Genomic DNA, 12,039 nt, shown 5'->3' with positions numbered 1-12,039 from the left:
AGAATAGCCCAGGCTGTGTTGTGGTGAGCCTGAGGTGGCGTGGCGGCAGCGCCACAGTTCAAAGTTGCGAATTTTTAAATGCATTGAGACTTTTCTGCCTGACAACCAACACCGAGCCATGATATGATTGGCTCCTGGCTCAGCGGTGTGTTGATTCTGCAATACAGACAGTAACTTACGGACACTTCAACTTATGAGAATACTCTTGATTGTGAAAATTATTGTCAACATAGGACAACAATCTGATAAAAAAAAATGATCAACCTTTTGATGATCAGGTCGGATAATTTCCGCATGAAAAGACCTGTAAACTTGAAGTTAGATGTATGGAGATTACCAACCGGGACAGCCTGATTGCTGCCATAGAAAGGGATGGAAAGTGATGGAAAGCAATGGAAGACGACCGAAAGACACGGAAACTCTTTCAGGCGCGCTCGGGCCAGCAAAGCGGCGGATGACGGGGCAGTCGAAACAACGAGAACCTCACCATTCAGTCGGAGGATAAGGGAATTTACACTTCTCAATTGGTTCAAAAGCAGCCTGGTTGCGTCTGGTCTGGCAGGGTTGGTTACGTTGTCTCTGTTTCTAGTTCTTTCTCACTGCAATCCTCTTCATCTTCCTAATACTAAGTAATTTTGCATAATTTTCTATATACTTCCGGACTTTCGCCACATCGTATCTCCGGTATCCAAATCCCTGAGATCCGCCCGCAACGCTTGGCAAGTCTGGTGCCTGTTACCGGTATCTTACACTTTTACCAGCTACCAAACTAAACTCCGCCTCTTTTCTTCGCCGCCTGAGGCTCGCTGTTGCTCCCTCCCTGGCTTTGATAATCCCGAACGAGTTGTCTGGTCTCTCTCTCTCTTCAACAACTTTCTTATCCCACTTTCTCTCCTCCCTCTCCTCTCCTCTCACCCTCATCCACCCCTCTCTTTCACTTCTCGTCGCTGTGCGCGCTTCCCTGCTCGAAACCCCGGCGCTTCTGATCCCCGTTTCCGCCCTTCGTCGCTTTTTTCATACCCTCAGCTGTAGACTTGCCGACTGAATCCCTCTCACCCTTCACTTTCCTCTGAAAAGTTCTTTGATTTCGACCTCTCTCGATACCCCCACCCTTCCGTCCTCTCAAATTCTCAGACTTAAATCAAAATGGTCAAGGAAACCAAGTACTACGACACCCTCGGGGTAGGTTTTTCTGCAAATCTGAGTTTTTGTTTCGAACTGGCGAATTAACAGCGAGACGGATAGGTCGCCCCCACGGCCACTGAGGCCCAACTAAAGACTGCCTACAAGAAGGGTGCTTTGAAGTATCACCCTGGTATGTGCTTCCCGTCACCAACGCGCCAGTCATCTCGTTCGGTGCGCTAATCAGTGTTCCTGCACCGACAGACAAGAACACCAACAACCCCGAAGCTGCCGAGAAGTTCAAGGAGTTGTCCCACGCTTACGAGGTTCTGTCCGACCCCCAGAAGCGTTCCCTCTACGACCAGCTCGGTGAGGAGGGTCTCGAGCACGGCGGTGCCGGCGGTGGTATGGGTGCTGAGGATCTGTTCGCCCAGTTCTTCGGCGGCGGCGGCGGTGGTTTCGGAGGCATGTTCGGCGGCGGCATGCGCGACCAGGGCCCCAAGAAAGCCCGCACCATCCACCACGTTCACAAGGTCAACCTGGAGGACATCTACCGCGGTAAGGTGTCGAAGCTGGCGCTGCAGAAGTCCGTCATCTGCGCGGGCTGTGACGGTCGCGGTGGTAAGGAGGGTGCTGTCAAGTCCTGCACGGGCTGTAACGGTAGCGGTATGAAGACGATGATGCGCCAGATGGGTCCCATGATCCAGCGCTTCCAGACCGTCTGCCCCGACTGTAACGGCGAAGGCGAGATCGTCCGCGATAAGGATCGCTGCAAGAAGTGTAACGGCAAGAAGACCGTGGTCGAGCGCAAGGTCCTCCACGTCCACGTCGACAAGGGTGTCAAGAACGGCCAGAAGATCGAGTTCCGCGGTGAGGGTGACCAGATGCCCGGCGTTATGCCCGGTGATGTTGTCTTCGAGATCGAGCAGAAGCCCCACCCCCGCTTCCAGCGCAAGGACGACGACCTCTTCTACCAGGCTGAGATCGATCTGCTCACCGCTCTCGCCGGTGGCACCATCAACATTGAGCACTTGGATGAGCGCTGGTTGACGGTCAACATCGCCCCTGGCGAGGTTATCACTCCTGGTTAGAACCCCCGCTTAGCATGTGGTCCAGTGCTTTACTGACAGTCTCCGCAGGTGCTATCAAGGTCATCAAGGGCCAGGGTATGCCTTCCTACCGCCACCACGACTTCGGCAACCTCTACATCCAGTTCGACGTCAAGTTCCCTGAGAAGGACCAGCTCAAGAACCTCGAGTTGCTCGAGCAGGTTCTGCCTCCTCGTTTGGAGCAGGCCAAGCCCGCAGCCGATGCCATGGTTGAGGACTTCGAGCTTGAAGACATCGACGGCAGCGATTACTCCCAGGCCCGTGCCCATGGAGCTGCCTCCATGGACGAGGATGACGATGATGTTCCTCCTGGTGCTGAGCGCGTGCAGTGCGCCTCTCAGTAAACCGTCTGGGGAGATGGACAGTAGTAGATGCATGATGATGATGCGCTGGGGCTTTCTGAGATTCGCTTATGATACCATGTGGGGGGTTTCTGCCCTGGTGCTGTTGCTCGGTTCTGTTTTTGTGTTTCTCATGTGATGACATTGACACTTGCGATGGCGTTTGCACTGAAGAATTCGGAAGATGACAATGGATAATTTCTTTTCTTTTCTTTTCTTTTCTTTTCCTTGCTTGCATTCTTTCTTCTTCTTCTTTCTAACACCAGTTCCATCCCGACGCTTTGGGATTCCCGTGTCCACTGTTCTCTTTTCCCCTGTTCCTTGGCCTTCTGCTCTTCTCTACGGGGAAACAAAGCCGATGGAATTTGATGAATAGATTGATGAGATCCTGACATTTCACAGAGTAAAGTTTCTTTTCTTTCACTTCTCTACGTCCGTTGCCTTGTTTACATGTGGATGGGGAAGGACCTGTTGGGAAGAGAAGACAAGATCGGGTGTTTTTTATTCTCTTCAAGTTCCATAGACTATCAGCGCGACTTTGGGTATCGCATGTCATGCTTCGGCAGTGAGCCGAATCCACTTCATCTGTATTCGCGTTCCATTTTTTATAAACTTGGGGGAGTAGCCGTCGCCGCGCTTCTGGTATTCTCAAATGTGTAGATGCATCTTTCCACGGCACAAGCAGCTCTGCATCGCTACTGGACAGGCATGAAGATATTGGCATCGCCCTCATCGAGGATAAGAAACCGGATCGGAAGTACGTACATAAAATAGATGGCCTACTGCAAAATAAAAGGAGACAAAATAGTCTGAGTTTCCTAAGTAGTAACCAGCGTATGATCAGAAAACTAATCAGCTATCACACATAGATTCTCTCGATGGAAATCAGGAAAGCCACATAACATATAGTGCCTCTGGGCCAGAATGACAATATGGCCAACTCGCAAAGACCAATTTCCCTGGTTAATAGCTTTATACCACTGGGAAGAACGCTGGACCACCCAAATATGACCTTGGTCTCACGGATCATATATGGTGTTTGTTCCCTAGTAAAGAACCCCAATGTAGCAATCAATATCCTTCGGCCTAGGTACATACAATACCATACTTCCCCACTAACCCGTATGATCCTGATGTGTATGTATTCTGCAGTCAAGTGACTTCTTTCAAGCCCGATGGCGTTGAGATGGCAGGGATAAGGCGGTGCGGTGCATGAGGAGCCTTGGGGAGGTGGTCCTACTCGTCAGGTGGTGGTGGTGGTGGTTGGTGGGTAAGGTATGGTATACCACCGGCAGACTTGGAGTTCTTGCAGATGGACATGCGTAGCTCACCGTTGTTGACAAGAGTTCTTAAGCCACCAGGACCCTGCACTCCCTGAAGGCATCGCCGCCAACCTGCGCCGGATTTTCGGCTTCTCCTCTTCGACAAGCAGAGCATATCGCGTCATCATCTGCACGAGCCCGGGTCCAGCTCTGGGTGCCAGAAAAATAATGGCCTTTCAAATCCCATATTGCACGTGCCACATGTCACAGGACGATTGGCTTTTGAGTTTTTGTTCTTGTACTGTTCACCGGTTGCTACCCACCTGCCGAGGTCGATAAGTGGCTCTGGGCTGGAGAGGTCAAGAGTGCCGGCCATGGCAGACTTGGCAGTCTCGTCGATGGTCTTGGAGATTTCCACTGCTAGACAGGGCTCTTCTTTCGGCACCATTGGCTGAAGGTGGAGGAAAGAGAAGAGCAAGTTAAGTTTCTGGGGAAGGTAATGATCTGGTGAGGTCAACTCAGCCAGTTTTTTTTTTTTTTTCTGCTTTTTTTCTGCTTATGAGTTAAGCTTCCAGTAAGTAGCAGCAATGGCAGAGTTGGCGGCCTTGTTGATAGCCTCGAAGATCCCCACTGCAAATAGGGCCTTATCCGTCACCATTGGCTGAAGGTGAGGAAGAAAGAGCGCGATTTCCCGGGAAAGTAATGAATCGGTGAGCGTTAACTCAACCAGGAACTTATTAGTTGAACTTCCGGTGAGTCTAGCAGACGCGGTTTGTGTCTGATGGCAAAATTCGACAGATTGGAGAAAAGGCGGCGCCACAGGAGGACTTCGATGTCGTGCAATGGGTCGCCCTGGGCAGGTGTCAGCGTGTAGTCCAATCAATAATCGCATTATTTAGACCATGAAGCACGACATGAGCAATCCAGGATTGCAGGGGGGCGCATTGCTCTCCAGTAGTCCGCAATATCCGTGCCATCAACATGCACCGGGACAGCGACGGTCTGCAGATCTCGGAAGGAAATGGCAACATTATGGGTATCGATATCGGCGGCCTCCTCCTCATCATCTAGAAGAATTCAAAACCAGTAGACTCCCGACCATCAAATGCATAGACTTCCACAGTCTCAACATTTACCAAGGCCGTTTCCACTGAGTTCGGGGCCGGGCCCCGGTCATAAAGATTCAATAAATACTAGAGAAGGCCCATGATCAGCCTATAGTTAAGGTGCTGATAGCCGATGGATCTTCATTCATCAGATGGATATACTTGTATTTGTCTGTTACCATTGAACGATGCTGCTGCCAGGGGCTACCATCCATTCTCCGGTCCGACCAGGGCATCTTCAGAACTGGACGTGGCGGAGATACCTGAATGCTGACGACCTAGACTTTTCAACCCAGTCTTCACTCACGAATGAAACATTGAAGAACTCGATTCGCCTGACTACACTCAAGTGCGTAGCCAGAAAGGTGAAGAATTCTATCTGGGCCCTGCGCAGAACAGCAGCGGGTGCTTCAATTTTCTCATCCGCATTTCCGGGGAACTCGCACGAGCACGGTTCCTGGGATCAAGCAAGCTCCGTGTTCATCCCCAAAGGGCAATGCATGGCTTGAAATTCTTGACAGTCTCGATCTCGTTTGTATCCTTCTTGAACCGCGTGATCATTTGGCCAATGAATATCCTGGAAGCCAGGCCAAGTCCGCTGGAGGATGTTAGTGGATATCATACAGGCTCATATCGAAGATTTCCTCCTGAAGTTCGGTCGTAGTGACGGCTTCCCTCAGCATGTCTTCGTCGGGTCGCCTGCGTCTGAGTGGTACGTGCTTCATAAAGCTCTGCGGGGTTGGAAAGGCCTGACTGGGGCTGGACCGAGGTGGTACCGGTGGTGCACCATGCCGACTTCTGAGTGAACAAACCGGAGCAAAAGATCTTCAATCCCGGAATGAACGGCGGAATGGCATTCGACCGAGCGAAAGGCAGTCCAGGGGTTGGCTGCAGCCTTCCCTCCCACCCTCCGGCAAGTGGGAACGGGAGGCACAGACGGCAACCAGGCGGCAAGAAAAGAGGCAGCAAGTGTTAGGCATAGATTCCTTTATCTGGCTGGCGGCTCACGAGTCAGGATTCTCTCGGAGTCCTCAGTACCCTCTTAACCGGTAGCGGTTGAAGAGATTTCCTTTGTTTCTCAAGTCTCTTATAGAGAGCTGCGAGATGGGGAGATCCGGCACCCAATGTGTGATATTTCCCCGTGTATAACGAGCGACATCTCTCCGTGTAGAAAATGCATGACTCGCGTCATTTGAACGTCGTCTGGCATTCTTGAGAGTACAAGCGTCACGCCGTTTTTAAGAATCTTGTGTGGATCATGAGCCTTATGAATGCTCTCGGCGATCACTAAAGTGAAGAGTGTAGAAGTTAGTATGTAGTAGCACAAGATAGAGAGCGGATATAATCAGACTTATCTGGGCCCTTGCTACAGGCCTCGTCCACTATCGTCTTGATATCCTTGTTCCCAGTCGAGATTGACGAATGAACATGGTTCACGTTGCCTCCCCGAGTTGGTGCCCCAACAGAAAGTCTCTCCAAACCCATTGCACAGTGGTCGCCACCTCCTGTCTTGGGGTCTAATGATGTGTCGCCGCCATCCAAGATGACAACGCCCACTCCCCCGGGAACGACCATGCAATCGCGAGTCTTTTGACTATTTAAGACCACAGGCCAGTGGAGACCCCTTTCCGCTGAATTGTCGAGCAGAGTACCGCCTCCATCTGCGGTCACAGTGCCAATCTCGTACTCTCTGGGTCGTAGCATATGAAGCGATTACCCACAGTGGTCGAACTTTGCGCAGCAGGGCGCTGCCAGGTGGGGAAATCCGGCATCCAATGAGTGATATTTCTTGATGTAGAGATTGCGACTACACGTGCCAACCTGACTTCATCCGGCATCCTTGAGTGCACAACAGTGAAATCGTTGGCACCGAGGATTTCGCACAGGCGCCCCGCTTGCGAAATCGATTCCGTTACTGTTCGAGTGTGGGCTGTAGATATTAGCATACTACCCTCGAACGAGAGAAACAGACTTGTTGGACTTCCGCTCCCCATTGCCATTCTCGGACAAATTGTTTCGGATGCCCTCGCAGCGGTTGAGCATCGACGAATCTCTGGTACAATCTCATCGAACACGGATAGCTTCGATAAGCTTTCCGGCAGTGGTCACGATGAGCCTCTGAGCCATGAATTTGCTTCAGTCCACTCAGCAAAACCATTGAAACCATCCAAGCTTGACCCTTGTCTGGATTCCCGCGCTGATTGCTCCAACGGCTGCATTTTAGACTGCTGCCTCCTTGGTGTCTGTCACAAAGATGGAGCTTGGAGCTCAGAGTCGAAAAGAGCTTCGAGGCGCCGAACCTCTTCGGCCCACGCCTTCTTTCTAATCTTTGATGAGGACCGTCGTGACTTCATCACAGCACTTTTCATGGCGCTTCTGACTGATGTCGAGGTCCTCAAAGGGCCGATGTAGTATCAACCTTGTAGCCGACGGCGGAAATCCACGCTGCGTCGGGGTGTGGACTGGCAGGGAGAACAGGGGTTGAGGGAGAGGACTTGCCACAAAGATAGTAGCAAATCCTAACTTGGAGTCACCTTTCCTCAAGGGGCCAAAGGCTTGTCAGGTATTGAGTGGTGTGTGAAGGATGAAGATGGATGGAGGTGGAGGAGATGGAGGAGGGAGAAAGAAGAAGAAGAAGAAGAAGAAGAAGAAGAAGAAGAAGAAGAAGAGAAGGAGGAGGACAAAGATTTTTTTTATGTCACAGATGGTGGAAGGTTGAGAGTGAAGAGGAGGAATTATCTCTTCACTTCAATGGTTAAGATATTCTCCATTCATTGATGGCAATGGTGAAGCAGCCAGGCGCTGCCTTGAGTGTTTCCGGGACAGCTTCCGTCTTCAAAATATGGTGTTCGAGACAATAACGACTTGAATTTCTTGTCTGCTACTTTAATTTTAGCCGGCAGTCTTCCAGGCTTGGTCTTGAATCAATTCAATAGCTTGAACTCTCATTTCATTCACTAGGAGGCTGTAAGTTTCAGGCTTCAATTCGGGTTAGGGTTCAACTCCGTCAAACGAAAGCAAAGACATCATATACATAAGAGATTGGCATCATTTCAACAAGGTCCGATGTGGTGTAATGGCTAACATCGCTGTCTCTCACACAGCAGCTCGGGGTTCGATTCCCCGCATCGGAGTTCTCTTTTTACCTTCCATTCATCTATGGCCAAATTTTCAATTGGTCACGGAAAGGCGGATGTGGTTGTGGTGAGAATTGGATGAACGAACATTTTGTGGTGGTGATGAATATGATATGATATCACTTTCATAGTTTTTTCCTTATGTATTGAGTGAGGTGTTGCTATACCAAGAGCGCACAAGATAGAAAGACCAGTAAAATTTGGACTCTGTAATGTGAGATAAAAAAAAAAAAGCAAAAGAGAACTCCGATGCGGGGAATCGAACCCCGAGCTGCTGTGTGAGAGACAGCGATGTTAGCCATTACACCACATCGGACCTTGTTGAATTGATGTCTCCATATTTGAGAACACAACCCCAAAACAAGATCTTCTGTGGTTGTAATGGCCTAATATCAGACTAGACTTCGAAGCATATGACATTACCTCTTGCCTGTTATATCTGCCTGCTGACAGGCTCCTTGAGGGCCCGTCAAATATCCGGCCACACCCGTAGCACTCTATACGTACATAACTCAGGGCCAAGGCCCCACGGGCCATTTCTTCCATCTTCTCCTCCCGAATGTAATTTTTGGTTTGTCAAATCATCTCCTCTCCATAGCCTCACACCCACCATCTATAGGCCGCACCAGCTGAAGCCTCGGCCGACCTGAAAGCCAACTGTCGAAGATATTTCCGCAGATGAAAGCCCGACATGCACCTCATATCGACCTTCACCCACATCCCAGCAGTGCTGTTGAGCATTGTAGCTGCTGACACTGTATTTATCCAGCGTGACAGAAAGATCCTGCTCCTCACCGGGTTGTAGGCTCAGTTTCCGGAACTCTTTAAGTTCTTTCAATGGCCGTTGGCTCCCCACCTGGTTCCGTGGCGGGCTGACGTAGTACTGAACGACAGTTGCGCCCCTTCGTGTCCCGATGTTTCGAACCCGACAGGAGACTATCACCGTGCCTTCTGGGTCTGCGATCGGCGTGTCTGTGATACAAACCTTGAAGACCTTGAATTCAGTATAAGACAGACCGAACCCAAACGGAAATAGTGGCTCTGGGTTCTCCGGGCGATCATAGTATCTATAACCAACATCAAGCCCTTCGGCGTATCGGATCACGCTGTGCTCGTCGCACGGGAAGTTGGCAAAGCTGGGGTTGTCTTCATCTCGACGTGGCCACGAGAAGGGGAGACGGCCGCCGGGGTTCGTGACTCCGCCGAGCACGCGTGCCAATGAACGTCCAGCTTCTTGACCTGGGAACCATGTCTGCACAACTGCTGGCACAGAATCTATAAATTGGGTGAGCCCAACGGGTCCTCCGCTGAAGTTAACCACGATTGTGCGAGGGTTTACCGCAGCAACAGCAGCGATTTGCTCATACTGCAGGGGCGACAGATTCATAGACTCCCGATCAAATCCTTCGGATTCAATCTCGTTGGTCGTTCCCACGCAGACGATGGCATACTCCACTTCCTGCGCTATTGCACGCGCATCTTCAATTTTTCTGGGTATATCGATGAACTCATGAAATCGCAGAGCGGACCCTTGGAACATTCGACCGAATAGAGGTTTGGCATGGAGAATAAGAGGATCAGTGTTCCACGATTCCAGCATTAGCGTGTATGATTGACCTGCTTGCATTGGGTAGGTAAAGCCTCGCTCCAGCTTCGACTTGAAGAAGTAGAAAGATTCCGGGCGCAAGTCTGTTTCCTGAGACCTCTCGAAAACCTTGTCACCATTGATATAGCAGACCGCAGGTCCGGTCGAAATGATAGACAACATATGATCCCCAGACGATAACGGGCGGATATCAAAAGTCATTCGGGTGCAGTAGTCTTGATTGAGTTGGTCCGGCCATTTCTCCTTGATCATGTACTCTGCCTGCTCTTTGGTCTCTGAAAAGACCGGGTTTTTCCCAACCACATGGCCATTGAACCATTCTAGTTTGACTGGCTCCTTTGCTTGCGTCTTCGTATGTGAGGAATACATGATTGAAGGATCAGCATGCGGCAGGGAACTGAATACTGGGACTCCAGGCACAGCCTTGACTTGAAAGCCAGCCTGATTGAGTCCCTCTATGGGAGAGACAGCGTGCAGAGAATCTACCCGCGCACTCCCTCCTCCACCAAGACTGGCTTCCATAGCGTGGTGTCCTATCAAAGCCACTGTGACCCCCTTTGGCAACGGAAGAATGTTTTCGTTCTTCAAGAGGACCATACCCTCTGCACCGGTGTCACAGATAAAATCGTCTCTCTCAGGGTTCTCGACTGCGTCTTCGAGTGGTTCCTCGGGATGCTTGAACCTATTGAGACGACAAGCAAGCTGCAGGATTCTGCGGGCCGACTCGTCGACAACCTGCTCAGCTACCTGCCCGTCATTTACCGCTCGCGCGAGCTTCTCTCCGCGCCATCTCGTTGGCCCGGGCATCTCCAGATCCACCCCCGCATTTATGCTGTCTGCAGTAGAGTACACCCCCATCCAATCTGAAACAACCACACCATCAAAGCCCCATTCGCCTCGCAGAACCTGGTTGACCAGTCGGGGATCATCGGCAACATATGTCCCATTCACGCGGTTATAGCTGTAACAAGAAGTCAAGTCAGTCGAATCATATCCGGCGAGACCACTTCCTTAGGACCTGGTCGCATACCTGGTCATGAAACAAAGTGGCTTAGCCCATCTCATCAGCAATTGAAACGGGAGCATATAGATCTCGCGAAGAGTTTGCTCGTCAATTTCGGCAGTTAGAATTGTGCGGCTATTCTCGGTTTCGTTCGCCAAATAGTGTTTCGGAGTGGCGGCAATACCCATGGACTGGCAACCTACTTGAATCAGGTAAATGAACCGACAAAGGGAAGGAGTATGCGATTGCGGATCCGACCATTGACAAACGCTGCCGCCAGGACTCCCAGTACGAAGGGGTCCTCGGAGTAAGTCTCATAATTCCGTCCCCCTAGGAGATATCATTAATATTGGCTGGTGCCTCACTGCGTACATTGCAGGGTGGGTATACCTCGAGGGGAACGTATGACATTCATGGTAGGAGCGAGTAAGACATTCGCGGCCTTCGTCTGGGCTTCGCGCGCGATCTCCTTTCCTGTTCGGAAGAGCAGCTCGCGGTCAAAGGTCGCCCCGAGGCTGGTGCCACAGGGGAAGCAGGCAGCTTTGATCCCGCTAACATAGCTCTCGCCTCGCGCACCGTTGGGACCATCCGTGAACTGTGCAAGGCGTGATATATTAGCGCTTGGGTTGAAGTGCAGCGTGCCACCGGGGCAAAGTGTCGACTGAGCGAAGGATGCCGACCTTGACGTGTGGGACGAAGACATCATCGCGCTTTATGACTCGCGTGCGCCACCAGTCGGCTGCTGCCAGTAAAGAAATCTTCTCTTTACGAGTGAGCTTGCTCAGCAGCTTGTCCAAGTCCTCAGAGTGGCTCATCATGGGGATGGCTTGGGGGGGGGGGGGGGATTGAAGTTAGTGTAGATGGGCAATGGAGATGGCAATGGAGATGGCAAAGTTAGGTGGGAAGTGCAGACAGACGGCGGGCTTTTGATAGTGATGGTGAACAGTGGTGGTTGAGGAAGAAACGATGGAAGCCGGCACAGCACGCCATAGCATATGATCCACTGTCCACTCACTCTAAACTAATTAGTACATGTATCTACCCCGCTTATTCCACCTCGCATGCAGCATGATGGTTGTTTGCCAAGTTGAAATAAGCTGCTATCCAGTAGCTTATCTTATCGACCCATTCGACAGTGAGTGACAGTAACCATCATGTCGTTTAATTCGGCCGATGAAGGTCATCCCATGATTGAAGAAAGAGCCGTCTCGGTTTCCAACTCCCACTATGCTGGACCGTGCCGAATTTAGTAGTCGAAATATAGGCTGCATGATATCTCAATCTGGTGCTGAAAATCTTCGCCTCAGTGTGCAGCTGCACCTGTCCTCTGGGTCAGACGCATTTTGGCCTGTA

The 12,039-nt window shown here is 51.0% G+C and overlaps 3 protein-coding genes and 2 non-coding genes across 5 annotated transcripts; 2 read left to right on the top strand and 3 right to left on the bottom strand.

The window, feature by feature from the left end:
- Nucleotides 1–1,034: 1,034 nt before the first annotated feature.
- Nucleotides 1,035–2,702, top strand: BO82DRAFT_48736 (type I HSP40 co-chaperone YDJ1). Its single transcript, XM_025641248.1, has 4 exons — nucleotides 1,035–1,182; nucleotides 1,246–1,315; nucleotides 1,387–2,208; nucleotides 2,262–2,702. Exons 1-4 carry the CDS (start codon nucleotides 1,147–1,149, stop codon nucleotides 2,573–2,575), a joined length of 1,242 nt encoding a protein of 413 aa, XP_025493162.1. The 5' UTR covers nucleotides 1,035–1,146; the 3' UTR covers nucleotides 2,576–2,702.
- On the bottom strand, nucleotides 2,672–3,431 carry BO82DRAFT_48768 (uncharacterized protein). Its single transcript, XM_025641249.1, has one exon. It carries the CDS (start codon nucleotides 3,303–3,305, stop codon nucleotides 2,829–2,831), a length of 477 nt encoding a protein of 158 aa, XP_025493161.1. The 5' UTR covers nucleotides 3,306–3,431; the 3' UTR covers nucleotides 2,672–2,828.
- A 4,571-nt stretch (nucleotides 3,432–8,002) lies between these two features.
- BO82DRAFT_t138 lies at nucleotides 8,003–8,074 on the top strand. Its single transcript has one exon. It is a non-coding gene; the product is annotated as a tRNA-Glu (tRNA).
- Nucleotides 8,075–8,321: 247 nt separating this feature from the next.
- BO82DRAFT_t133 lies at nucleotides 8,322–8,393 on the bottom strand. The gene has a single exon. It is a non-coding gene; the product is annotated as a tRNA-Glu (tRNA).
- A 216-nt stretch (nucleotides 8,394–8,609) lies between these two features.
- Nucleotides 8,610–11,502, bottom strand: BO82DRAFT_431280 (beta-glucosidase; the record flags this gene model as incomplete). The annotated part of the gene is made up of 5 exons (XM_025640691.1): nucleotides 8,610–10,644; nucleotides 10,702–10,885; nucleotides 10,945–11,016; nucleotides 11,077–11,281; nucleotides 11,367–11,502. Coding segments are annotated over 5 exons (2,551 nt in total), but the record flags the coding sequence as incomplete, so codon positions are not given.
- Between the last annotated feature and the right edge of the window lie 537 nt (nucleotides 11,503–12,039).

The sequence above is a fragment of the Aspergillus uvarum genome, assembly GCF_003184745.1.
Source record: "Aspergillus uvarum CBS 121591 unplaced genomic scaffold BO82scaffold_19, whole genome shotgun sequence".
Classification (NCBI taxonomy): domain Eukaryota; kingdom Fungi; phylum Ascomycota; class Eurotiomycetes; order Eurotiales; family Aspergillaceae; genus Aspergillus; species Aspergillus uvarum.
The sequence above is the reverse complement of the archived record's forward strand: the minus strand, read 5'-3'. Positions and strand labels throughout refer to the sequence as shown.